The sequence below is a fragment of the Convolutriloba macropyga genome, chromosome 2 (assembly GCF_964194025.1).
Source record: "Convolutriloba macropyga chromosome 2, txConMacr16.3, whole genome shotgun sequence".
Lineage (NCBI taxonomy): Eukaryota > Metazoa > Xenacoelomorpha > Acoela > Convolutidae > Convolutriloba > Convolutriloba macropyga.
The window spans coordinates 60,587,856-60,615,294 of record NC_134469.1 but is presented as its reverse complement, the minus strand read 5'-3'; the positions used below and the strand labels follow the sequence as shown (position 1 = coordinate 60,615,294).

The 27,439-nt window shown below is 35.9% G+C and overlaps 1 protein-coding gene across 1 annotated transcript; it reads right to left on the bottom strand.

Annotated features, from left to right (window-relative positions):
- Positions 1–2,044: 2,044 nt before the first annotated feature.
- On the bottom strand, positions 2,045–27,439 carry LOC142334951 (synaptic vesicle 2-related protein-like). Its single transcript, XM_075383280.1, has 3 exons — positions 27,325–27,439; positions 8,317–8,906; positions 2,045–3,132 (listed from the first exon to the last, which is right to left on the bottom strand). The coding sequence occupies exons 2-3, from the start codon at positions 8,780–8,782 to the stop codon at positions 2,045–2,047; spliced, it is 1,554 nt and encodes a 517-aa protein (XP_075239395.1). The 5' UTR covers positions 8,783–8,906; positions 27,325–27,439.

The following is a 27,439-nucleotide window of genomic DNA, read 5'->3' as shown; positions in this document are numbered from 1 at the left end:
CACTCCCAGACTGGAAGTAGGTATGTCCAGACTATAGTACGTTCAAAATTTTGTGGCTTTCAGACAATCCTAGACCAAAAGCGTATATGTCCAGACTTTCTTGTGTTCTTGTCAAGACCTTTGTAAGCTTCAGAACAAATTCGTGCATTCCAACACCAAAGTGTTAGTTTGTTCATGTCCAGTCTGTCGTTTGTTCATGTCCAGACTTTCATGCGTTCACCAAACCCAAAAAACAAATATAGTTATGTTCAAAGTGCCTATATCCAACCTGTCAAGAATTTGCGAGAACCAAGTAAAACTAGTACTTAAAGCCATAGAATTTAGGTTATTTCAAAGAGATCGAGAAAATTAGTTCAGGCGTGTCCAGAAATAAGTTCGAATTTTTTAAATTGGCTGATTTATATTTTTCTGCAAAAATAACTTTTCCAATCAATTGTTCAATAAGGAGTTGTTCAAAATACAAAAATGAGTGTTTCTCCAGTCATGTAGGTTCTTAAATAAATGTGATGTTAGATCTGGTTTGTGTAGAAGAAAGTTTAAATTTTTCGACCTTCTTTCACGCTTATAGTCGAATTGTATATTCGGCAAAAATGTTTCTCAATCGCATCAAGAAGTTTCTCAAATCAAAATAACATTGGACGCACCATTATATCCCCTGTGAACTATAGCTACTGATTTCATTTTTTTCAAACAATACTGTTGCACATGCTTTCAAACACTATTGTGGCGTTTCGTATAATTCCACCACAACAATGAGGCCGAATGACGATATGTTATGGTTTCGTAGTTAAGCTTATTGTTTAATAATTTTTAAACCTTGCCACTAATTTTTCTTATTTCTCTGAATTATTGTCGTAGTCTCAGAATAAACATGTGGAAATTCTTTTCTTGTGAGTAAAAATTTATTGTCTGGAACGGTTTTGTTTTTAACTAATGGATTCTTGGTTTTCATACTACGAGTTTTCAATTTTTTTTTATTTTTGAGTTTTTATAATTTCATTCTGTTTCCTTGTCAAATTATCACATTATTCACAGTCCACAGGAAGGAAAGCATAATCGGGAAAATGCACAGCCTTGAAAAGGGTATATCATAATACGTTTATTGTTTTTTTTAATAGTTTGTGCTTTTGGGCTGAGACACAGTTCTCTCTCAAAATTTATTGGATCGTTTTTTTGCACATGTTTGTCCTTCTTTTTGTTGTTGAAAGACATAAAGCTGAAACCGATAGGTCTAAATTACTTCCCCGAGAAGTATAAGTACCTATTTAAAGATTTTTGTTCACAGCTATTTGTTTTAATGACCTTCAAATTAACTTTTTAAAAACAAAAAGATTCTGTATATAAAAGTTTGTGTAGTAGAAAGTTTAAATTTTTCTACCTTCTTTCACGCTTATAGTCGATTTGTATATTTGGCAAAAAATGTTTCTCAATCGGATCAAGGAGTTTCTCAAATCAAAATAACATTGGACGCACCCTTATATCCCCTGTGAACTATAGCTACTGATCTCATTTTTTCTCAAATAGTATTGTTGCACATGCATTCAAACAGTATTGTGGCATTACGTGTAATTCCACCACAACAATGGCCTTAGAGCACACACACTACTTGCGGTGAATTTTGATACAGTCCTACTGGACAAAAGTGCGCGCATTTAAAATTTCACCATCATTTCAATGCCAAGATGGAAGTCAAAATATAAGGAATGGCCTCATGATCTATTGTGATTCCAAATTAATGATAATATCATAGCTCCACAAATACTCATTTAATATAACCATAATCTAATTTTCACTTATTTTTCTAGAATTTTACACTTAACAGACAGTAGTTACGAGTTGTGTTATATTAATCGGGAGACTATTAAGAGAAAGACCTCTGGACCTCTGGTTTTATTTTTGCATAAAATTGTAACTCTGTGTTCCTACACAGTAAGTTGTTATCATAATATCAATAACAAGCTTACTATGTAATAATGTGTATTTGTAAAACTGTGTTTCAGATCTCACTAGCTTTGCATTAAATAAATCTTAGAAGAAACTTCTGTTATATGTTTGAGTTTTCCGAGATTTCCACAAGTTCATCGAGTGAAGCATGTTCTCTCTCCTTTGGTCGGATGTTTTTGTTCACATCATTAGACATAACAAGTGCAGCTGCCAGTCCGATCAGCAGCACTGCCATGGTCAATGACGTCACATAATTCTGAGAATGCTTAGCAAGTGTGGTGGTCAATAAGGCGTACAGAGCCAGTGGTGCAGTTCGCATAGAGTTACTCACCCCAATTATTGTTCCCCTAACATCAGAAGGAATCATCAATTCCACTAACGCATGGACTGCTGCAAGCGTTGATATCTGAGCGCATATTCGCACAACAGACAGCAAAACAAAAGCAGCCGCTGAATTCGGGCACAAATACAACCCAGAAACTAAAGGGATGCTAAGTGCGAAGCAAGAAAGAGCTCTGATCTTTGCGCTGATTCCAGCTCGCATAATAGGGTAGGCTATCAAGAAGGTTACGACGCTCACAAGCTGGGCTAATAGCAAGGCAGTGTAGTCTGATTTTGTAAGGTAGTATGTCTTCGTTTCTGACCCCTTGCAGTAGTAACCACTTTCACCCTTTGCGTACAACAGTTCTGCTAAGGTGAAGTTCATGCCATCGTTCAAGGAGCGACTCATGCCAGCTATCAAAACAATACATATCCAGTTTTTTGTAAAATGAAGATGGCTGTAAACATCTCTTATTTTTCTCAAGTGAATAGCGTTAAATGTGGATGTTTGATTGAGTTTGGGAGCCAAGAGTTTGATGTTATCGGGAATCTGTTTGCCATTTTGGGCAGCCCATTTTTGCAGAACTTTCTTAGCTTTGGTTTCGTTTCCTTTGGCTAAATAAAACTGAGGCGTTTCTTCCAGAAAGAACAGAGCCAGAATCAAGAATAGAACCATAGGGGTAGACATTGCGATAAGGTAGAATTGCCAGCTGTAGGCATTGTCGGCCAAGAGGAAGTACCCGACCAAAACTACCAGTCCATCTCCAAGGGTGCTCCCGGCGACCAGACTCCCAATCAATGGCCCCATATAAAGATACTTTGCAGGCAAAATCTCGGCGTAGTAAAGAGACCCGACCGTCACTGAGCCTGTAACATAAAATATAACCGTATTTATTGTTTTTAATAATAGACTGCAAATGTTGAACGCAACTGACAATGAGAGGAATTTCGACACCAATTGCTTTAAAAAATCTAATCTGTTTTGTGTAGGCACTCAATTTGAATGGGTCCCCCCCCCCCCCCCCAGTTACAGAGCACGTGCCATTACATAGTTAATCATTATGTAAAACAATGGCACGTGCGACTGGAGGGTGCAAATAATATGCGCCCACTAAGCTGGGGGGGGGGGGGCACAAACGGAAAAGATCCGTTTCTCCTCATGGGAATTGGATTCAACTGCTTGGGTCAAAATTGCTACTGTTCAATTTTCTTTGAAATTGTTTGCATAACTTTAATGCTTTCTTAAAAACAGTTTTGTTTTTGAACATATTAATTAAATTTAGGTCTTAAATCCAAGACTGTTACTTCATGGATTTTTATCTAACCCATTTCTTTTATCTAACCCATCTCCAGCCCATATCTAACCCAATGATAGATTATTACTCGTCTAATATTTTCACTTTATTGTGATAAAAACTAGATAAGCCAAACAGCCCGGTATAACAAAATGAAAAAGTTTTTGTCTTTGGAGTCGGAAATCATGAATCTTTTTGAAAATATTTTAAAATAGATTCTACTTTCTTTCTCTGATTATACCAGTGAATGTTTTGGTCATTAAGATACAGCAGAAATTAATCAGTAATTGGTTCAATTTAAATTCATATTTTTCAGTCATTTACGGAGTATTCCATCTATGACTTGTGCTTAACATTCTGTCGTTCATTTTTGTTATCTTAAAAAGAAGCAGTTGCGTTCTCATTTTGTGCCTATCAATTACCTCTTCTCCCCGTTGTTATGATATTGACGTTCCGATGTACACTTGAAGTTGACTTCTAAGCTGAACTGTCTAGCTAATTGTTTTCATTATATTTGGGGAACATTACTTTTTAAATGACTTCTGCCAATGATAAGAGGGTATGTAGTTGTTTCAGGCAAACAATTTGAAAAAAAAACGTCAAAATTACCGGCCGGAGCATTTATCGACATTAACCCACTTCCTCTACTTCAGATCATTAAAAATTTGACAGAGCAAGCCATATCCCAACCCTAAGATCTGATTTTATCCTTCAGTAACATAAGGAAACAAGCAGGAGCAAATTTTCAACAGATTTAAATGCAGTACATGAAACATTTTCTTTTTTAATTCAATAATGTCATAATAATTGTTCAAAAAAGCCAAATCGACTTTTCGTTTGACCTGTTTTCTTTGCTTTTCAAATCAAAACAGAGGCAAACAAACGAACCCCAAAAAAGCATTGGAACAAAATTTTATAGGAACTGTTTGGTTTAATTGTCGTTAAGAAGAGGCACAAATTTGCAACAACTTTAACAAATTAACAAAAATTACAAAAATTCTGAAAAAAATTGAATTAAAGCCCCAATAAGCCCCAATTGAAGCATGTTCGCTCAGAGAATCACAGACTATTGGAACTATAAAACTATTAAAGAAGAACGCAGGTTCTGTTAACCATTCGGAACAATGGAAGGATACAAAAGCAGAAAAAATTGTAGGAGAAATACAAACTAAACGATTCATGCAAAGTTTAGTGAAAAACAAAAGATTTGTTTTTGGTTTTAACTTTGTAGAACTAGCAATACATTTGAATTAATGACTCGTAACTGAAATTTGTATTAAAAGTTTCGAAATTTCTCTGATTTGCTTGGGTGGAAAACCAAGATTCGCATTAAAAAATTCACACTTATGGAGAACTTTATGAACAACGAAAAGATAGTGTTACCCAGATTTGAATTAATTATTTGCATTTAGAAGATTGAGGTTAAACCAAAACTTCTACTGGTTTGTCGAATGCCAGAATTTTTGAATCAGATGAGGTCAGTTTTTTTCTTATAGCAAACTAAGAATCTGTTGTCCAAACGAATCGGTCTTTAAATTGTTTCCAATAACTTGAAATTGCAGTAAAATTGATCAAACTTGCTGTTAGGCATTTTCTCCACAAGACAACTAATAACCGTAATTGGCAAATAAATCCAAAGAGACCAATTATATCGAAGAGTGTCAAAAACGTCAAGACCTTGTGTGAAATTGCCAAAAATGTGGTTGTACCTCTGAAATCAGCTAATATAAAACTAAAGAAAATTTGATCCGATTAGTAAAATCAAAACATCCATCTTGCCATAACAGGGACGCATCAGTTAGTCGGTACAAAAATATGAAAACTGATTAAAACTATTTGCCGGAATTGTGCATCAAGAGAAATTACGGATCTTTTCCGCTAGTACCCCCCCCCCCCAGTAAATTAGGCACCCCCATTTTTTTAGGTTTAAACATTGTATGCATTTGAGTATATTACGTTTGTATTTCGAATGAATAGGCATTTAGAAAATACTATTAGAGCGAAAGTTTGAAAATAATATGTGCATAGCAATGAGTCACTGCAAATAATGTAAACATCAACCAAAAACCTGTTCTTGTTGCATTTATAGTAGTTACGAGTTTTGTAAAGGGGTGTAATGCTATAATTTCTTTTGAAAATTGTTACATATATGGTTGTTGATGTATTATACCAGGAACGATATTAAAAAAACAAATAACCTTTTCAGAAGGAGCAAAACATTCATTTTTGGGGGTGCTTTAATTTCGGCTATATAGTACTGGGGGGCGCTAGCGGAAAAGATCCGAAATTATTTTTTTGTTATAACCATATTTTATTGTCAAAATTCGATTTGAAGCCAAAAAATTTGTTTATGATTCGGATATGATTATCAGGAGTGATTAATTGTTCTCTCAATGAAATTACAATTCAGTTTTTATGAAGAAAAAGCATCATTGTTGTGATTTTCAAAAATAAAACCCGGACGGACTTTTTCTATTGCGAAGTTCAATGCTAAATAAAATAATATAAGACTGCATTATAAGACTGCATTATTGATTTCATCTGAAGGCAGATTACACCTATAAAAGTTGATTTATGAGAAACAAATAAAAGTTTTGTTGGCATATAACATCAAAATAACGTTACAAACAAGTTTAAAATCCAAACTTATTTTTTTAACGCGCGTAAAGAGTCAAGCAGTAGACTGCATATATAATGATATATTTAAAGCAAGTTCTCTTGGACTATATTATACGCGAGTTTGTGACGCAAGCAATGTTTTATGTGTCTTATATGACATTCTACGATTGCCATGAAATTCAACTTCTCAAAAAGAGAAAACTATACAACTTTTTTTGTATGATTGCTGTATGATTTCCAGGAATTCATACACAATCTTTGCTTGGCAACAGGGAAACCATACAAAACATATATGATCTGATATGATGACTGAATATCATATATGACCTTTTTGTTGAATTCAAGGGAAGTTGTTTGATGGGTGACCCGGAAAGTTAAATTAAGATCTTCTGGAAAATTCTTCGACAGGGAAGTTTACACTATTGCTCTAAAAGTATGAACTAACAAACTTTAGATGAGAAAACATCCTCTGATAGCTCAGATATCATTAGTAACATGTTATTCTTTGTTATAAACAATCTTTTTGACCCTCTGAAGACAACGCCAAAATGATGATTCTTATTGAAAAGGTTTGAACATGAGGCTGAGCTAGATGGTTACAAAGTTTCTATCTATCATGATCCCCTCTCCCTCATTATTTTTTATTACCCCCACTTACAAACTATGTTTTGTTGTATAGCAGGTTGCTCTGTAAAAAAATTAGCACTTTCGCCTAGTGGTGTAAAAGTTATTTGCCGACAAAGCTGAGAAGGGGGCAGATAAGATCCCAGGTTGAGGTCCCAGACGGAAAGTCGATATGTCCAGACCCAGATGAACGGACGACGGGGGTGTCATGCGTTCTGGAAACAAGAAAAAACGCACGAAAGTCTTGACATGAACGCATGAAAGGTCTGGTGAACGCACGAAAGTCTGATCATGAACGCACGAAAGTCTGGTGAACGCAAGAAAGTCTGGACATGAACGCACGAAAGGTCTGATGAACGCACGAAAGTCTCATCATGAACGCACGAATAGTCTGGTGAACGCACGACTGGACATAGGCACTTTCCATCTGGGACGGTCTGGACATACCGACTTTCCATCTGGGACGGTCTGGACATACCAACTTTCCGCCTGGGACTTCAACCTGGGATTCTAAATATTTGGACCCTTGTATTTTTGCCCTCTTGCCTTCAGGCACCCATTCATTTATTTCGTACAATTTTAGGCAGACAGGTGCATTTTTACATGGTAACGTATCATTACATAATTGTAAAACATAGTATAAAAAGCACTGAAGTGATGTGAAATAATTCTTTGCCAACGAGTCTTATTTGGCTGAAACTTTGAACTTACCGATGTAAGTTTTACAGCGGTATGATTATGTTACTGTTCGTGCAACTTTCCTGTGCTCAAGAATTGTATGCAGAAACGGACCCGGGTTCTCTTAGAACGGAACAAGATTATAGGTTACAGGCTTAGATAATGATATCTACTGATAAAATCATGATAAATACTGATTACTATTCGAATATCTTCAAATAAATGTCCCAAAACCGATACTATTTTTGGCAAATAGACATACCGCTTGAAACAGAAGTGCTTTGATCTAATTCACAATCTAAAATATTGTTTCTATTGGAGTACTCTGTACCATTTTAGCTATATTTGACTGGATGATCGAATAATGTACAAAGTTGAATTTTTCAATTTGATTTTAGGTTCATGGCAGTTAAATTTAGCAACCGGCGTCAATCTTAATAAATTCTCAATCCAAATAGCTGCACAAATTCAGAATTCAGAAATTCAAAAAAAAACAGCGAAAATATGAGTTCTAGAAAACTGAAAGCCACGCTAGAACTCTGTTCTGGTTTCGGTAAAAACACACTAATGAAAATTTGTATTTTTAAGTTATAACACGAAGTTCAAAATCGAGCTCTGTTTTCAAGGGTCATGGAGCTCACTCAAAATCGTGTAACTGTTATCTAGAAAGATTCAAGAGTTCATGATTTTCGTACCAGCGCTTGATAGAGAGCGCACGTCAATGGAGCCAATTAGGGCCCAATAATTTTAATTGCTTTAATTTTAATTCTATACTTTTTAATAATTTTTAACACTTTTTTGAACTTAAGATAACTTTTTCTAAAAATTGGCTTACCTCGTGAAAGTCCGACCAAAGTTCTGCATACAGTAATCCAGATATAGTGTTGATGAGCACACGTCAATAGATTAAACAGCAGCAGTAAAAAAGAACTCAGCATTAAAGCATTCCTCCTGCCAAACTTATCACTAATATAGCCTAAGCACGTGACGCCAAAAATACTCGAGCAAATAGGCAAGAAATTCATCAAAGATTGTTGATATTTTGTCAGCTCCAGTTTCACGTACAAGTTAACTCCAAGAAAGGGTTGCAAGTCAATTGTGCTGAAAGCGAAGAGGAACGATAGTGCAACAATGGGAAAAGCGATTAACTGGGCTTTCCCAAATCCCATTTCGTCGATAATTTCGGAAGGTTCGTATGCTCTATCAGGTTGCAGAATAATTTGCAGCGATCCTTCATTTTTGGTTCGGCTTGAACGCCTACCCGGGGACTCATCAAGCAATTGCTCTCGTTCTGTTTGCATCAGTTCTCTTTGACACTACTCGAAGTCTCGAGGTAAAATTTCGGATGATGATGATGATGCTAAATATCGTTAAATGGAGCCATTTTTCAAATAAAAATCAATTTTCCAAAAATTTGAAGAAGACCTAAAAAATGCATTCTTTAAAAGTATCGTCATATCAATCAACCAAACCATAGATCACAAAACATAACCGACTGGTGTCGGGGAAAATTATTCTCAAACAACCAGCTACAGGTTTGCTTTGCTAGTAGCCAGTTTGCGTTTAGGGGAGGCTATCAGCAGCCGGCAATGGGGTTTAAGCTTTGTCGGGTGTGTGCGTGTGTGTGTGTGTGTGTGGGGGGGGGGGGGGGAGGTGGAGAGGGAGTAGGGGAGTGAGGTAAGCTGATAAAAACACTATGATTTTATGTCTTCTCAATATCATAGATGGATCTAACACTTAGAGACTAACAGAAATCAAATGTACCTCCTCGTATATGGTGGAACAAATAGTATCCCGAGTGCTAGGCCCGAGGTGGAGTTGGATTTACGTTTTAACGTTCTTAGAGATTCAAAGTGTACAAATTTGAAAATTTTCTCTCAACTCTTGAGAAAAGGCCGAAAGTGAGATTTTACTAGTGCTAAAGGGTCACTATGTCAGGCATTTTAGCAAGGCAAGGAAAAATAGATTCAAAAGGGCAACTAAGCGGCAAAATTTGACAAATTCGCAGTAAAAAAGGATTTATAGTGCTGATGTTTCTTCCATGTGCATTTCTTAGATTTCATTTGAAGCCAAATTATTCAGTTGAGTCACAGGGCACGAAGTGGAGTTGGAGCTACGGTTGAACATTTCAGAAAATCGAATTGTAAAAATTAGCAAGTTTTTTCTCAATGGGTGAGAAAAAGCCAAAAACGATATTTAACTGGTGCTAGAGGGTAATTATGTCCAAAAAACTAGCACGGCAAAATAGATTCAAGAGTGCAACTAAGTGGCAAAAAATTGTTACATTTGCAGTAAAAACGGATTTGTAGTCTTCCATGTGCATTTCTTAGATTCCGTTTGAGATCAAACTACTCAGTTGACTTGCATGGAATGTTTAGCGCCCGTCTATTTTTAAACACTGAACCATCAAATACCATCCAGCCTTTTCTTGTTTCTTGTGTTTTTGAGGAAGACAAGTTTAACACGTCATTAAAAAGTCTGTCAATCAAAAGATCGGATTGAAAAGAGGCCAGAGGAGGTCTAACATAATTGCTACGAATATCGCTTGAAAGCAATTAAATAAATTTTTACAGCTTGTTGCAGAAAAGGGCTGTGGAAACGAAGCGAAATAACTCGCTATTAAAGTGGAGAGACATATGAGTATAGAAAACTAGAATTATGGCTTCGTTGACGGCATCGGTTGCATATCCTCTATTGCAAATTGTTTCCAGTAGCAGTGGTACACAGTTTTATATGTCTTGTTTCGGGGTTACACTAAGGTAATAAAGAGATGCCTACAGCTCTATTTTTAAATAGATGTCAAAACAATTAAAAAGAACTCTATTTAGAGTTGAGTTAATTCCTGAAAAGCGCGACTCTAAACGTTCCTTCAACCTGATATTTTCTAATCCACTTTTCTTATAGATCATATGCCTTGTGTTCAGAAAAGATTCTATGGACATCCCATACAGATGATTAACAAAATGTCATCAGTCCTTCTTCCAAATATTTGCAAAACATAGATGTTAATACTGTGTAATTCATAGTCAGCAGCATTATCTTAATGAATTTGAAGTACTGGAAGCCAAATTTTTGTACGCATTCTTGGGTTTTTCCGTATTTTTACTGCGATAATAAAATTTATAATGCAAAGGGAATAAAAGACCATAAATGTTTCATACCAAATCAATAGTTCTTTTTCTCCACTTAGTTCCTTAGTTCAGTTAAATTGCAAACATTCATTCTCTGAAGCGTTTGCATGCATGCTGTTTCAAGAAATCCTAAATTTTGACACTCTATTTAAATTAGCCAACCTTTAAAAAGAACGCAGTTGTTTGCAAATTTTATTTTCAAAAGAAGAGATTTTTTTTCATTTTGAGTTCCCCACTTTTCTTCATTCCTGAATTCAATAGATATATAGAGAGCACTTATTATTTCTTTTTACCCAGCTTTTATTGTAATGAACTGCATTTTTCAACAGATTTTACCTTGCATTTTGAAAGAAAAAAGCTTCTTAGCGTCAGAAGAATAACATTTTCCAATCAAAGTTGAAGTCCTTCTCATAACGTATAATACAGGATATATGCAGTAAACTTACTGTCAGCATGATTTTACAAATTCATTTGATGTTAATGCTTATTTAGTCAATGGCTAAATAATGAACCTAAGTTCTCAAAAAGTTCTTGCCAAAATCAGTCTCTTGAAATACAGATTAGAAACTTCATTGACAAACCGCAAGTCCTTGCAATGCAATATATTGCAGCCAATTTTTCTATACATATTTTTCTGTCTCATCAAAGACACCTGTGTGTGGGGGAGTTCGAGAAAAAGCGCGCAGCGTGGTCTAGGCCAACAAAAATACTACGATTTCAAGTTTTCTCAATATCTTAGAAGGATCTAAAAAATTGAGACTAACAGAAATCAAATATTCTTCCTCTTATATTTTAGTATTTTAGCTTTTTTGAGTGCTAGTTGCAGGAAACGAATTGGCGTTGGAGTTACGGTTGAACGTTTCAGAAAATCGAATTGTAAAAATTAGCAAGTTTTTTTCTCATTGGCTGAGAAAAAGCCAAAAACGAAATTTAACTGGTGCTAGAGTGTGATTATGTCCAGAAAACTAACACGGCAAAATAGATTCAAGAAGGCAACTAATTGGCAAAAAATTGTTACATTTGCAGTAAAAACGGATTTGTAGTCTTCCATGTGCATTTCTTAGATTCGGTTTGAGATCAAACTACTCAGCTGACTTGCATGGAATGTTTAGCGCCCGTCTGTTTTTAAACACTGAACCATTTAATGTCGTCCAGTTTTTTCTTGTTGATTGTGTTTTCGTGGAAGACAAGTTTAAGGCGCCAAAAAAAATTGTCAAGCAAATGATCGGATTGAAAACGGACCAAGGGATTTATATGACTGAGACAAATATTCTAAGATGCAAATGGTCGGATTAAAAGACGACATCGGGTTAAATATTACGGCTCTAAAGTTCGTTTGAGACAAGCAAAATACTTTTTAACGGCTTTTTGTGGAAAAAGATCTATGAAGAAAGAAAACAAAATACCTCGCTAAGGAAGTGTAGAGACTTCTTTTTATATAAAAATATAATTATGGCTCACTTGACACAATTGGTTGTTTTTTGTCTATCGTAAATTGTTCCAGTAGCAGTGTTACACAATTTTATTTTGCTTTGTTTTAGGGTTAGACACAGTTTTGTTTTAGGGTTAGAGTGTGATAATAAACAGATGCGTGCAGCTATAATTCTTAAAAAAAACGTTGAAACAATCAAATAGAACTTTATAAGGAGATGAAGTAAATTCTCTTAGAGCTGCCCTGTGAACCTTCATTTATCGTGATACTTTTTATCCGTTCTTCTCATAGTTCGTCTGCATTGTAATCATGAAAAAATTATAAGGACATCCCCGGGCAGATGAGCTTCAAACTTTCAACAGTTCATCATACAAATATTTCAAATACGATTTTTTTGTTTCAGAATTGCGTTGCTGCATATAATCGCCGCTTTTTAAATCGCAAGAGATGCCCACTTTAACAGCTGTCATATCTATTCTCGTGAATACTTGTTAATACTGTGTAGGTTATAGTCGGTAGCCTTATCTTATTGAAAATTGATGATTATTGAAAATTATTGAAATCCTAATGAAGTACTGAAAACAAGATTTTTGTACGCATTCTTTCAGGTTTTTTTACTGTTATTATCCTTGTTTTTACTGTGATAGTAAAGTATGTATTGTAATGGGAATATAAGGCCAATACTTTTTAGTGATGGGCGTTCTCTTGAGATTTTCTGATCTATCATAACAAATCTTTTGTTCCTTCTCTCCGCTTGATTGTTTTGACTTGAAAAAGTTCTTTCTCGGAATGGTTTGCATACGTTTCTCAGAAAATCTTAAAAACTGCTGCTATTTTTAGATTGGCTAATTTTCAAAAAGATTACGTTTTTTTCAGCCATTTTTTCAAAAAAAGAAAAATAAAAAATATTTGCCGTTTTGGATTTCCCCACTTTTCTTATTCCCTGAACTCAATAGATAATTAAAAAGCAGTTTTATTGCCGCCTAGTTTTCTTTGCAACACAATCAGTTCTTGGACAGGTTTTGCTTTTTGTTTTAAAAGAAAAGTGTGTTTAGCGTCAGTTGAATAAGTTTTTGCACTCTAAGTTGAAGTGCTTCTCATAACCTTTAGTACGAGCTATATGCAGCACCTTTACTGTTAGTCCTAAATTGAAATTTCTATTGACCAGTGGCGATTTAACGCACCGTAGTTCTCAAAAAGTTCTCGCAAAAATCAGCCACCTGAGAAAAGAATTGAGAAACTTTAGTTTAATGAGGAACCGCATTTGTTTGCATTACGATATAAAGCAGCGAACTTTTTGCATACAAATTTTTGTCTCACCAAAGACCCCTTCTGCGTGTTTGGGGTTAGTTGGAGAAGGAGTAGGTAGTGGAGTCTAAGCCCATAAAAAACACTGTGATTTTAAGTTTTCTCAATGTCTTAGAACAAACTAAAACATATCTCAATATCTCAATATCTCATAGTCTCAATATCTCAATAAGTTTTCTCAAGATCTAGAACAATCTAAAGCAAAGAAAAAATTATTTTCTCGAGTGCTAAGCAAAGGGCACGTAGTGGAAATGGGTTTAATTTAACATTTCAAAAAAAATCAAAGTTTAAAAATTAGCAATCTTTCCCTCAATGGTTGAAAAAAAGCTAGAAATGAGATTTTGCTATCGCTAGAGGGCTAGTGTCCATCAATATAGCAAGGCGAACATTTTGAGAAGGCAACTAAGTGGCGAAACTTGACAAATACGCAATAAAAACGATTTTATATTGCTGACGTGTCTTCCACGTGCGTTTCTTAGATTTCAACATGAATGTCATACGGCAATGGATACCCGTCATGTATCCATTTCCGTATTTTATTTAATTTAGTTGTTGTAAATTCCATTTGAAGGGCAAATGCCATTTAAGTTCAGCTGATGTACACTTCCTCCCACTTTAGCAGTTTTTGTCTGTTCACTCTGTCTGTAAAGGAAATACCTTCGTTCACGATATAAACAAATCCAAGAGTTGCTTCTGTTATGAGTGATTAAACTTTGAATAAACTTTCTTTCTTAAATTGTATAATTCTTATTCTTCAATCTCCAATTTGCAGCGCTAACGCTCAGTTTAATTTAATTCTGGCAAACGCTTCTCATTTGAGCTCAGTAGTTTCGACTAGAGTCAATCGCACCGCGATTGCCCATTCCAGAAAACAACCATTCGAACGTAACGACTAAACTTGCCATTCGCGGCGCAAGTGCCTATCTCAACTTGTACGAGAGCATTTGCAATTCAATTGACTATACTCATTGTGTATGAGTATAACATGGCGCAGTCAGCAGCGGACTCAAAGAAAACACCACTGCACATAGAAGCATTTTGGGAGAAACCAACAGCAACACCTCCTCTGACGTGGGACAAATGGACGCACCAATGGAAACTGGCTCTACTTGCTAAGGAAGGGATACAATTAGACACCCTGTTAAATGATCCCCCTGCAACGGTGACTTACCCGCCTGAACCTACCTACGAAGAACCGGTAGAAAACCACACACAGGCAACGGAAAGAGATCGTAAAGTTCGAAATCAGCAATTGAAAGTAAACTGGCAAAACCGTTGTAAAAATGTTGAAGAAATTGGGATTCTCTGTGGAGACGAACCGTGGGGAATTTGTGAGCAGAAGACGATATCGTTGCTATATCTGAGCATTGGTACAGAGGGACGGCGGATTTTCAAGAGTAAATATCCTCATTTTCAGATAGAGAAACAACCTTTTAAAGACTAGTGGCAGGCAATGGAGGACTCATTCACAAAGGTTCGTAATATAACTTACGATCGCTTCGTTTTCTACTCGTGTAAGCAGCAAAAAGGAGAGTCGATGGAAAGTTTCTATGGTCGTCTCATAGAATTGGCGGAAAATTGCACTCTGGGTAGTGAAGAGACTACATTGATCCGTGATGCATTCATATTGAATATGCTTGATCACGAGACACAGAAGGAATTGTTGAAGGAAACAGTAGAACCACCAAAAGCATTGGAGATAGCCATACAAATGGAAATGGGAGCGCAGAATCAGCAGAAAATAAACCAAAACTTGATGTCAGGTACTACTTCTGTGAATTTCATTAATAGTAACCCAGTATGCAATCGCAACGCGAATGGATTTTCAACAAAACGAGACTTCACACGCTACCCAACAGTCCCTCAAAATTATCAATATACAAGTGTTTGTATGAATTGTGGTCTCCGTTGGAGTCACAATCATAATAAAATTTGTCCCGCGAATGGTATGAAATGCAATAATTGTGGTATTATGGGTCATTTCGCCAGAAAATGCCGCAAATCGAAAAAGTCTCAGAATCCGATACAGAAAACTCAAAAATCAAATGTAAACCAAATCGATCAATCGCCGGAAAATAGTGATGATGAAGAATCCGTCAACTATATAACAAGCTATCAACAATTGTATGAACAGGTGTATGATTCAAACTATGATAGTGATTTAGATGACTATGTAGCGGCGATTTCTTCTGATTCAGTTCATCAATTGGAACCACTGAATGTGGAAGTGCAAATGGGGGAAATAAGAACATCTGCTATGATTGACTCTGGAAGTGCCGTCAGCATCACAACAAAAAGTTTAGCGAACAAAATCATCCGATCCACAAAATCAGCCAAATGGACAGATACAACAGAAAAAAGGAATTTGAAAACTTTCTCAAACGAACCAATCAAAGTCATTAGGCACTTGGAAACCACAGTAATCTACAATCAATGGAAAGACACATCAGCAATGCTGACTGTGGTAGACGATGGGCACAAAAATATCATCGGAAGAGATCTGTTCACTACATTGGGACTTGCAGTTGTTCAACAACAACCAGAAACTGGTAAATGTGTTATAACATCAATAATTCTACATGTAAAATTAAAGAGACAATCGCGACGCAAATTCCACATCTAGTTTCAAGATTTGGCTTATCTAAAACACATGTAGCGAAATCAAAGTTTCATCAAAAGTTTACGGCAAAACATCAAAAAGGTCGACGTGTTCCGATAAATCTCCAACCTAGAGTGTCAGAAGAATTAGAAAGGTTACAGACTGAAGGTCATATCGAAAAACTATCTAGTTGCTCTGACGAACATTTTATCTCCCCGATCGTAATCACAGTGATGAAAGATCAGTCGATAAAGCTAGCATTAGCAATACATAAAAGCAATACATAAAAATAAATACCAAATGCCTAATATCGAAATGTTAATTAATACCATCTCTCAACACCATACAAATACACAAAACGGCCAACAAGCATATTTCACCAAATTAGACTTAAAGTATGGATATAGTCAACTAAAATTGCATCATGACACAGCAAAACACTGTAATTTTAACATCATATGTGGCGAATCTACTGGTACTTATAGATTCAAAACTGGTTTTTATGGACTTACAGATATGCCGGCAGAATTCCAAAAAGCTATGGATTACACACTCATAGGCTTGCAAAACACATACTGTTTCTTGGACGATATCATAATTGTTAGTACCGGCACTGAAGCAGAACATTTAGCATACGTTTACAAGTGTCTCAAAAAATTAGATGACGATAACTTAAGAATTAACCTCCAGAAATGTCACTTTGCTAAATCGGAAATAAAATGGCTAGGTTATAAATTTACACAGACTGGAATATCACCTTTAGAAAGCAAAACAGCAGCAATTTTAACAATACCACCACCAACAACACTAAAACGACATTTCCAGAGTCATTACACTACATCGGCAAATTTATACCACATTTAGCACAATTATGTCACCCTCTTAGACCACTTATAAAGAAATCTGTAAAATTCATCTGCACAGATGAACACACGAAACATTTTAATCTGATTGAAGAAAAAATCGCAAACAGTACAGAAAATAGCCATTACAATCCAAAATTGGATGTCCGCGTAAAATTTGATGCTTCGCGTTCAGGATTGGGGGCAGCATTAGAAAAAAACACACCAGATGGTTGGAAGCCAATAGCATTCGCGTCACGATTTCTCAATTCAACGGAAGAACGCTACAAGGTCAATGAATTGGAACTGTTGGGGATAGTTTGGTCAATTGACTATTTTAAATACTATTTGTACGGAAAAAATTTTACGGTAGTGACGGATCATAGAGACCTATTGTCCATACTTAAAGAAGAGCGATCTAACAAATCATACAATAGTCGACTATCTCGATGGATCGATAGATTACTTCCGTACAATTGCACAATTGAACATATGCCAGATGCAAAGACGGGCCTCGTTGACTACATTTCCAGGAACCCATTTGCCAGAGCTAATAAGATATCTACATACGACGAACATTTTGTTGTCGCAACAATTTCAAAAATCCGTGATTCAATGAAACATTTAATAATAAATAAACAGACAGCAACTAAAAAATTTAAAAGCATTTTAAAGTCAAATTTGCCTTTGCAAAAAGTAAAACGACCATTCGCACCGCGATTACCCACATCACTAAGTGTTAATTCACCTAATTGTAAGGAAGCATTTGCATCACGATTAACTACTTCACCATTGAAAACACCATTCGTACCGCAATTAACACTCCCCAATTCTAAAATTAATTCACATTCTGAACACCTATTTGCGTCGCAAATGCCACTTAAAGTTACAAAATTACAATTTGCACTAAATCATCGTAAAGTCATTAATTCACATTCTATTAACAAATTTGCTGCAAAAGAGGTGCAAATGTCAGACAGTAAAGAATGCGAACAAACTGAACAATAATCCCCAATACAGGCCATTAATGGAATTAAATCAAGTAATCCACCTAATAACACTGAATTGAGCGCGAAAGCACAAATTCCTAAGTATAAGTACCACTTACACAAAAATCACTCGCTTTTTGCCCAAATTCAGCCTACAAAACACTACTTTGTGAATAAACACAATAAATCTCTCTTATCAAACAATTCAATAAACAGTATAAAAACAATGTCAAAGGCCAAAGCAACCCGCTCTAAATCAACCCCTACAAAGGCGAGAGTAACCTTCTCAGACACGACTCCTTCAACACCTGGATCCAATACAACATCACACACAGAAACCCCACCTGGTTGTATGATAGAGGAGGCCGACGACATTATGTTTACTGAGACACTCAATAAAGTGTTCAGTAAGAAGTTCTTGGCCATACTGACAGGAAAGGATGCGATACTAAAAGAAGTGAGGGACTGTGTGATCGGAAACGACGCGGATTGATTACAAGAGATAAGCCCTTATCTCTACTCATATTGGAGAGATTTAAGCGTCAAACATGGGTGTGTCTGCCTCGACGAAAGAATTGCCATACCCAAATCAATCAGGGACGCGGTGCTGGAATATATCCACTCCACACACCCAGGAAGTTTCGCCATGCTCTCCCTAGCCCAAAATATCTGGTGACCCTATATCCACAGAGATATACTGGCAAAAGCCAGTGAGTGCAAAGCTTGCACGGAAATTGGTAAGAACCTCAAATCAGTGATTCCGCACCCGCAAATGGACACCTCTACCTAAATGTAGTGAACCAAACGACGAAATACAATTAGACTTTGGTGGACCAATTTTAAATGAGAAAGGCATAGAGCAATATTTTATTACAAGTATAGACAGATATTCTAAATACCCTACAGCAGAAACAGTAAATAATCCATCAGGCCCAAATGTGATCAAATTCTTAAATAAATATATATATCAACACGGAGTACCTAGAACTATTAGATTAGATCAAGCTAGATGTTTCACAGGAAAAAAGTTTGAGATATTTTGTACTGAAATAAATATTACACCTATATATGCACCAGCGAATGATCATAGAGCAATCGGATTAGTAGAACGTGTTATTCAAACAATTAAACGACAATTATCTGGCATGAAATCACAATTAAATAAAAAATTTAATTTAGAAACTTCACTAAAAGCAATAATACAACGATTAAGAATATCAAAGCCAAAAAACAATAAATATCACACCATTTGAAGCACACTTTGGTAGAAAATGTAACACACCTATATCAAATATCACAACTAAATCTGATAGTAAAAATCTCAATTATAATGCAATAATTAATTATTGTTCAGACGAAGATACAATTCCGGGCCGCTCCTACCTGACAGAAGAACAGTGGGCGGATACGGCTCTATGTTCTGACACGGAGATTGAGCGTGTCATTTGCGCCGCAAGTACCCTTGCAAGAACTGAGCAAGAGAAATGAAACGACGGAGAAGAACGTTTCATTAGTTCAGACGCTGTTTGCCGCCCAATCCCTTGCTCGGAACGTAGCGTGCAGGTGAAGTTGGCTCGCAAGCTACACGATAACCAACGTCAAAAGAAGAACCTGGATGGCCTATATGAGGTGCTAGCACCAGGAAGCACTGTGTGCAAAGTAAGCCCCACGACGAGTGTGATAAAAGAACCACACAAACAAGAAGTACGGGTTAGGAACTCGGATATCGCTAAATTTGGGACACGGGCTGAAAGAGAAACGGAACTCACACAATATATAGAGCGACGTCCGAAAAAGATCAAAAGATCAACGAAAAAACCCTCGAACAAAAAATCCAGAAACACGAGCAAGATTTTATTCGGAAAAACACTGGTGACAAAAAGATTAAACGTAATAAGAGACAAACGGAAGGTGTGAGTGTTGTTTCATCAGGACGGTCATGTATCTCTACAGCCAGTAATATTGCAAGATCGTTAAAAATGAGAATTCCCAAGAGAAATCCGAAACACGACGAAGCATTCCTGAATAGACCCGATTTAACGCAAATACTTAGATTTAGCCCAATCGCACCGCAATTGGCTACATCAAATACGGCAGGACCATCTGGGGCGCAAATAGCCTCATCAGTGCAAACAAAGCCTACACTCATTTTGCGAAAAACTTCAAAACGCCAACTCACAATTAGCGACACATCTGATTCCGATACTTCTTCAATTCGAAAAAGCAAGCGAACCTTGAAGAAAAAGAACCAGAAGTCACAAACGATTATTGAAAAAGTTCGAAGCACAGAAGGCTACACCGATAATCAGGACATTGGAGTTGCGAGAGATTCTAATGAATGGGTTGAGGAACCCCAAAATCTACCACGGGAGATGACTGTTCTCCAGGCAGAAAATGCAGAAAACAGTGATAGTGAATAAACTTGAATAAAACAAAATTTTCATAAACTTTTATTTTATCTATTATTTAATATTTTATTACTTAGTAACCGGTGAATATTTATTAATTTTCTGATTTTAATTAGTAATTTTTTTTCTCTCCAAGAGGGGGAAATGTCATACGGCAATGGATACCCTTCATGTATCCATATCCGTATTTTATTTTATTTAGTTGTTGTAAATTCCATTTGAAGGCAAATGCCATTTAAGTTCAGTTGATGTACACTTCTAAGGATATCCCAACAGATGATCTCCAAAACTTTCAACAGTTCAACTTCCAATTATTTGCAAAACAATTTTTCGTTTTTGAAATTGCTTTGCTGCTTACAATTGCCATTTTTCCAAACCTCAAGTGAATGCCACTTTAATAGCTATTATTTGCATTCTCTCGGATACAAGTTAATACTGCGTAATTTATTGTCAGTAGCCTTAACTTAAGGAAAATTGAAGTATTGAAAAACGGATTTTTTGTACGCATTCTCTCGGATTTCTTCCAAACTTTTACTGTGCTAGTAAAATGTATAATGGGAAAAGAGTTTTGGATCAAAATTTATTAGTGAGGCAGGTTCTTTTGTGGTTTTCGAATCTTTCTTACCAAATCAATTATTCCATTTTTCCACTTGGTTCATTGGACTTGTAAAAATTCATTCTCAGAATCGTTTGCATGCATGCTGTATCAAAAAATCCTAAACCCTGCCGCTGTATTTACCTTGGCAAACTTTTTAAAAAACAACGGTTGTTCAGCCATTTTTTCTCTTTAGAAGAAGAGAAAGAGAAAGATATTTTTGCCATTTTGGTTTCCGCCTCCTTTCTTCATTCCTGAACTCAATAGATGCTAACAGAACACTTTCAATCACTTCCTAGTCTAGTTTGTTTTGTAACGAAAAACATTCTCGAACAGGTTTGCTTTGTATTTTGAAAGAAAGCAAATGGCTGGCGTCAGTAGAATAACATTTTCCAATCAAAGTTGAAATCCTTCTCATAACCTATAGTACGGGTTATATGCAGTAAGGTTACTCTCAGACCAAATTTGCAAAATCGGTTGACGATAATGCGAGGTGGGGCAGTGGCTACTTAACGCACCTAAGTTCACAAAGTTCTTGTCAAAATCAGCCTCTTGAATTTTTTTTTCAAATTTAGTTTATTGAGCATCAGTAATTCTTTGCATTAAGATATATTGTAGCCAGCATTTCGAAAAGGAGAACTTCTGGCTCACCATAGACCCGTGGGACTCCATCTGTTCTGACAGCAACCAACGTTTGAGCCCCCAATAAGATAGGATGACTAAGTCGACAAGTTCAGCCTTAGCCAAATAACACATCGTTTAGGACGATTTCACAATTCACAGGACACATGCTGCAACTCGAAGAGCAGCTCCGCGTATGGACGTGAACAGGAGAAATCTCTTCTATGGGAAACAAAGGACAAGATATATATGGACTTGGTTGGCTGCATCTGGTAGTTGGCAGTCAACGCTGGCCAACGCTTCACATAAAATGAAGCTAGTTTTCAAAAAAGCCAATTTTTTGTTTAAGAATTTTTCCACAAAGTGGTTATAAGTTTTTCGACGCCTCATGTGGATTTGCCTCAAAGTGATTCTCAAGTGATTTAGGAAACTCAAGAGAGAATCCCCTGGAAACAAATACGGAACTGATTGTGTGAACAAAGGAAATTCCCTAGGCAGAAGAGCACTAGGAACAAAGCTGAAGATGTGTAACCCTCTTGAGTATACTTCCTTTGTGAGGGAAATGTTACCCAGGGTCTTTCCAAAAAAATGCGTGACAAAATTAGCACAAAATAAATTTAACAAAACTGGGACAAAAGGGTTAGAGCATGTAAACTTATCCGACAGACGTAATTTCAGCGCAATCCACATTGACGTTGAAAGTAAGATTAATCTGAATGTCACAAATTGTGACTAGCAGTTGACAAACGATGAGCATGTTTTAATGCATAACCGTGGAGATTTTTTTCTGTTTGAACCCTTTACAGAAAGTGTGTCATAGGAAAATGCATGACGTGGATCAGTTCAGGCCCATCAATAATAACCTGGGTTCCGTTTAACCGGACCAATAGCAGTCTATTGGTTCAACTCACAAATTTTGTGGAAACAAGGAACAAATAAATTAAACTTCTTTTGAAAGTCCTGTCGGAGGCAACGAGCACTTGATAGAGAAATATTTATCAGTTTTGGATAAAAGCAGAAAACTGCACAACAATTTTTGGTAGGGTTGTCCTGAAGGATCCAGGAGTTCAATTAGTGGTGAGATTCTGGCGCACAATCAGACAAGATATATCTTGTAGACGTTTTAATCAACGAGAGCAACTCACGATCCGAAGTTGAAAACTGTAGTAAGTGCTTTCTCTCCAGTAAGACATGTGGACTTTTTTCACCAATATAGATATATATGTAACTTTAAAATGAAGGCAAATTTCATGAAACCACAAGAAGCAGCACGGCAAAACAAGATTCAGTAATTAATTTTTTAGGGGAATGTTGGAAAAATACAAAATTGCACTGATTGCAACATCATATGCTCAATTTTTATAAGTTTCTAAAAAGAGGCTTCGTAAGCTTAACTAGATTCAAAATAAATCAACAAACGAATCCGAGCAGATGAACACCAGATGTCGAACATAAGAGAATATTCTTTAGATATCAGCTCGACTTTAAAAGGCCACTAACCCTGTATATGTTTTGGTTTTCCAACATTATTTTAAAATATGCAGACCGGAATGAAGCCGGCGGGCAATACAATTTTGCTGTTAATGCAGGCCGAGCCATAGTAACGTAATAATTTAAAATAGGATTCCACACGAACGATGAATATGCCCGTGTAGATCCAAATTTCTAATGATTTCCTCATCGCAGATTTTTTTGTTCCGACACACTTTAGTGGGGGAGGAACTATATACTCAAATGGGTTTTTTGTGTTCAGACAATTTTGGCCGATCGATATAATTATCGTAGAGAGTTGTGAGTGGTATCATTAGAAAGCCCGTCCAGCGTAGAATATGGAATTAAAAAGATTTTTTCAATTTTTGCTTTTCATACGGAGTTATTGAGCTTTGAAGTTTTGTGAATAATAGTCGTACTTCAACTGTTTTTATTCACATTTTAGGTGTTTTTGACCAAATTTTTGTCAACTTTGCTAAAATATGATAAAATTGTTAACTGTAGTGTTATTCATTTTATCTCTAAAGATAGAGGAGGGTGGATGATTTAATCGATTCGAGTTTGTTTGGCTAGCATCTATGCAAAATTGTTCAAAATTCAGACTTTTTTCGTAAAAAAAACAAGTTTGCTTTTTTTAGCCCTTTGCTTCAAATTAGCTGTTAGTAGTCTCCTTATAACAGCAAACATATTCTTCTTCAGCTTTAACAAGAGCTAGTTGTACTCCTGCTGGCTTTAAGAGTCTTCTGCAATTATAAATTTTCCAATTTTCTTTACAAATTTAATCTCTATAATTAAACAAAATGCATTTTTTATTTTTGACAAAACAAAAAAATTTGCTTAAAAATGATATCATTTGCAACCATTTGTGCAATTGAGTGTTTTTTTAGACGCGCAGCAATATCTGGGTTGATTCATTTCCGCTTTGTAATTGTTTTTATGTAATTTACTGACAAGAGCTTCAAATTAGGGATCAATTATAATCAATTATTTTATTTTCAATAAAGAAAGCCTAAGGAGATCATGTTATGGTTTAAGAGTTAAGCTCATTGTTTTTATGGCTCTGACAAATTGTTTTTGTAAAAATTGTTTGGACTCCTCGAGGTTTGCGTTCATTTGTTATATTTTTGTAGCTCAATGACTTAGCGTCTCCAATCAAAGATCTAGTTAGTTTTAGAGGACGTTTAAATGAATCGAAACAGTTTTTTCAGTAGCTTCGTCATTTTTCAAATAGATTTTGGTCGATTTGTAGCTCCGTCTCTGTAAACATATGTCACAACCCCTTCGCAGTGAGCCATAGTTTAATCTTTATAACAGTTTTGTGTTCAATTTTTTGTTTCTCGGCTTTTTACTTCTGTTACTATAGTGCCTTGAAGAGTGTGATGTCGCAAAAAAGTTTGAAATTTTGGATTCTTTATGTATTTGTTGTTTTTTGTGGTGTCCTGACTTAATCTCGTTATCAACAGGGCCAATTGACTTCCTGAAGTTTTGCAGCTTAATCTATAGGTTTTTATTGCTAATGCTAAGTCTGTTATGACTTTTGAAAGTATTTTGTTTTTAAAAATATTTGGGTTGTTGAGCTTCGTCATTTATTTTAAATAGTTTTTCCGTCGATTTGCTTCTCAGTTTCCGTAAAACAGGTCACAAACGGTTTCCAGTGAAATATAATTCAGTGGTTACAACGATTTTAGCTTCATACATTTGTTTCTCGGCGGCTTTTTTTCTGATACTACGAGATTTCATAAAATGTTTGAGATTTTTATCTATCTGTTCATTTTAAAGGACTTTTTTTTCTTTCAAATTTATAACAATAATCGTAAGTCCCAGTGGCTATGTAATTTTGCGCAATTGAAAATTGGACAGTGACATGTCTCAATTGCTTCCTAAGAAGATATAAAAAATATTTTGTGTTTTCAATTGATATCTAATGACATTAACAACTGTGAAACTAATTGTTTTCAAAATAGAAATGTATTTTTGAACTTCCCACCTCTTTGCTCTTTTTTCGACCTGTTGACAAGTCGCATTGAGGACTGGTCCCATATCTTTTCTGAAGAAGCGTAGGTTAAATCATTTTATTTGGGTTTTATCTGATGCGAGTTTGATTTCGTTGTGATTTGTTTTTAATTATAGACATCGAGTTTTAGTCGTGAAAAGTGTTTGTTATTTCACTTCTATTATTGTTCTCTCTAGTAGTCGTATTGTCAACAATTTTCATCGGTCCTCCAGCGTGGCATGATTGTATTCCCTTGGTTGTGAATTGAACGATATGTATGCGTTTGAACTTTTTCTATCTCTTCGTCATTTGGTAGCCAATTAATTCAAGAATGTAGATGAGCGGGGTCGGAACTTTATGTGCGTACTTACATTACCGAACCTCCTGGTTTATGCTCACGCCTTTAATGACAATATACTCATAGTGACATGAAAAACGGAATAAGATAATGTTAATGCTTTGAGACACATACTCTGTAAAAACTTCATAAGAAAGTATTTCACTATTTGATTAACACTAAAAAGCCGCTTTTGGGACATCTTTTGAGATAATTAATTTCCAAATTGAAACTAAGCAAAGCAAAACACGGTTAGCCATTTTAATTGAAGCCGCAATGACACAAAAAGAACTGAAATCAAATGGGGTCCATTAAATGAACGGTTAATTCACCGCAATTTTAGCAATCGCAACATTGCCAGTTCAAGAATCAAAAAGTCCGAAAACATCCGGAGGGGGAAGCCAATAGCAGAGATTCATAAAGCTAAAACAGTTTATTAAAAAAAAGCGTTACCGAGCTGACACATTTTAAACATAACTTATCCGTACAATCCTCAAGAGATGAGAGCAGTTTCAGGAAGTTAACCAGCAAGCGCCAGAAGTATACCCCGTTCCGAAAAAGATTACAAGGGCAACAAAAACTTTAAAACTCTCGATCATTTCTCAATCAAAAATCCCTCTAAGGGAAACTTTAATTTAAGGAAGTTTTTGTACTAGCATAACTTGTTATGAAATAAAATAACGACGGTGCTAAATTTTGGAGCTAACCAAAAGAAAAGAAAGCTCTCCAATGTGCGCCTAACGACAAAACAAATAAGCGCAAACACGAACATTCCCGGTCTATTACCTAGCACGACCAGCACGGGAAGCTCCAGCACAACACGAAAGAATGCCCATATCTCTTATCCCAGGAAATGTGCAACTTTTTTCCTCGCCGCTGGAAAAACAAATTTAATGGGTTCTTACGGCATCTTCCAAATTCTTGGAGACTGGCATAGCTACACCAATAGTTATAAACAGGGAATTGCCAACCAAAACTCCTCACCACAGCCGGGACATTTATGTTGTACCGTTCTACTTGGCCTCCAGAGCCGAAAAACTGATCCAACCGAAAACAAAAAGTGAGGGTAAATGAAGAGCAGTTTTGATCCAAAGTTGGATTGTGCGGAAACTGTTGATGGACACCAAAAGACACACGACGAAGCTATATGCAGCGAGGGAGCAAAAACATGTTCAGTGCACACAACCTCGCCAAACAAGTGAAATTGCACTCAAAATTAGTTTAAAAATTCGCATCAACAGAACTCATATAATTTAGTTGTCTAGAAAAAACTGTTGTTTTTCATATGATAGCATATTAATTTTATGCCCATCAACGCCACCTTATGTATTGCTTTCAGTTGTTCTCAGTTGCCAATCACTGACTGCCTTCATCTCTAACCAAGGTTTATCGTCTTCATGCGCAAGGGCACGTGGAATGGGTTTATGCAAAGTAAAGTTACTATCTGTCGTCATATACCTGCCCGACCGTGATTAATGTTATAATGTAGGATGTTGGTCATTTGTCACTTGCCCTAACTAAAGGTCTTAAAAATAAGTAACTCTCGTCCTAATGGCCTTTAGCAGTGTTAGTCTATTGACTGACTGCGGTTCTGTAATGCATTAAAGTTCATTTGTAGAGAACTGCCGAACACACAAATAGCATAAAAACTGTTTTTCTAAGGATGAAGCTTTGCGTCTTCATTAGATAACTGTCAAGCACTTCGCAGATCAAACAAATGAATGAAAAGTAAAGTGAAAAGTAAAGAAATGACGTTTATTGCTACTAATTTTTTCCACTTCACGTAAATCATCGAAACAAGTTTTAAATGTTTCTTAATGAAATAAATGACTGCAGTCCAGCGAAAAATACTCTTTGAAATAAGTAACGGTTGAAAAACCATGTTACTGTTACTATATTTTTTTCATGTTCAATTTTTTGACGTAAAGCATGTGAAAGTCTATCTGTGTTTACCTGAATTGCTTAAATAATACTAATCTTAAGACTAACACAGTGCTCTCTCGTTTACTTTTCTATGAGAAGGTTTCAGAAGGAACGAGAGATTGTTTGATGAAAAATCTTTGCTAAAAATACTTTTGAAAGTTTGACAGAACATACCTGGACAATTACACGGCAGTAACAATCAGTACAACAATTACATTTTTATTAAGCTCTCAAGAAATAAACTTACGAATGAAATGATTGAGCGAAGTAGCGAGATAGAAATCTCGAT

Coding starts and splice junctions, on each gene's coding strand:
- LOC142334951 (XM_075383280.1), bottom strand. CDS start 8,782: ATGCAAACAGAACGAGAGCAATTGCTTGATGAGTCCCCGGGTAGGCGT. Junction 3,133..8,316: donor TTTGGTCGGACTTTCACGAG/GTAAGCCAATTT, acceptor TTTATGTTACAG/GCTCAGTGACGGTCGGGTCT.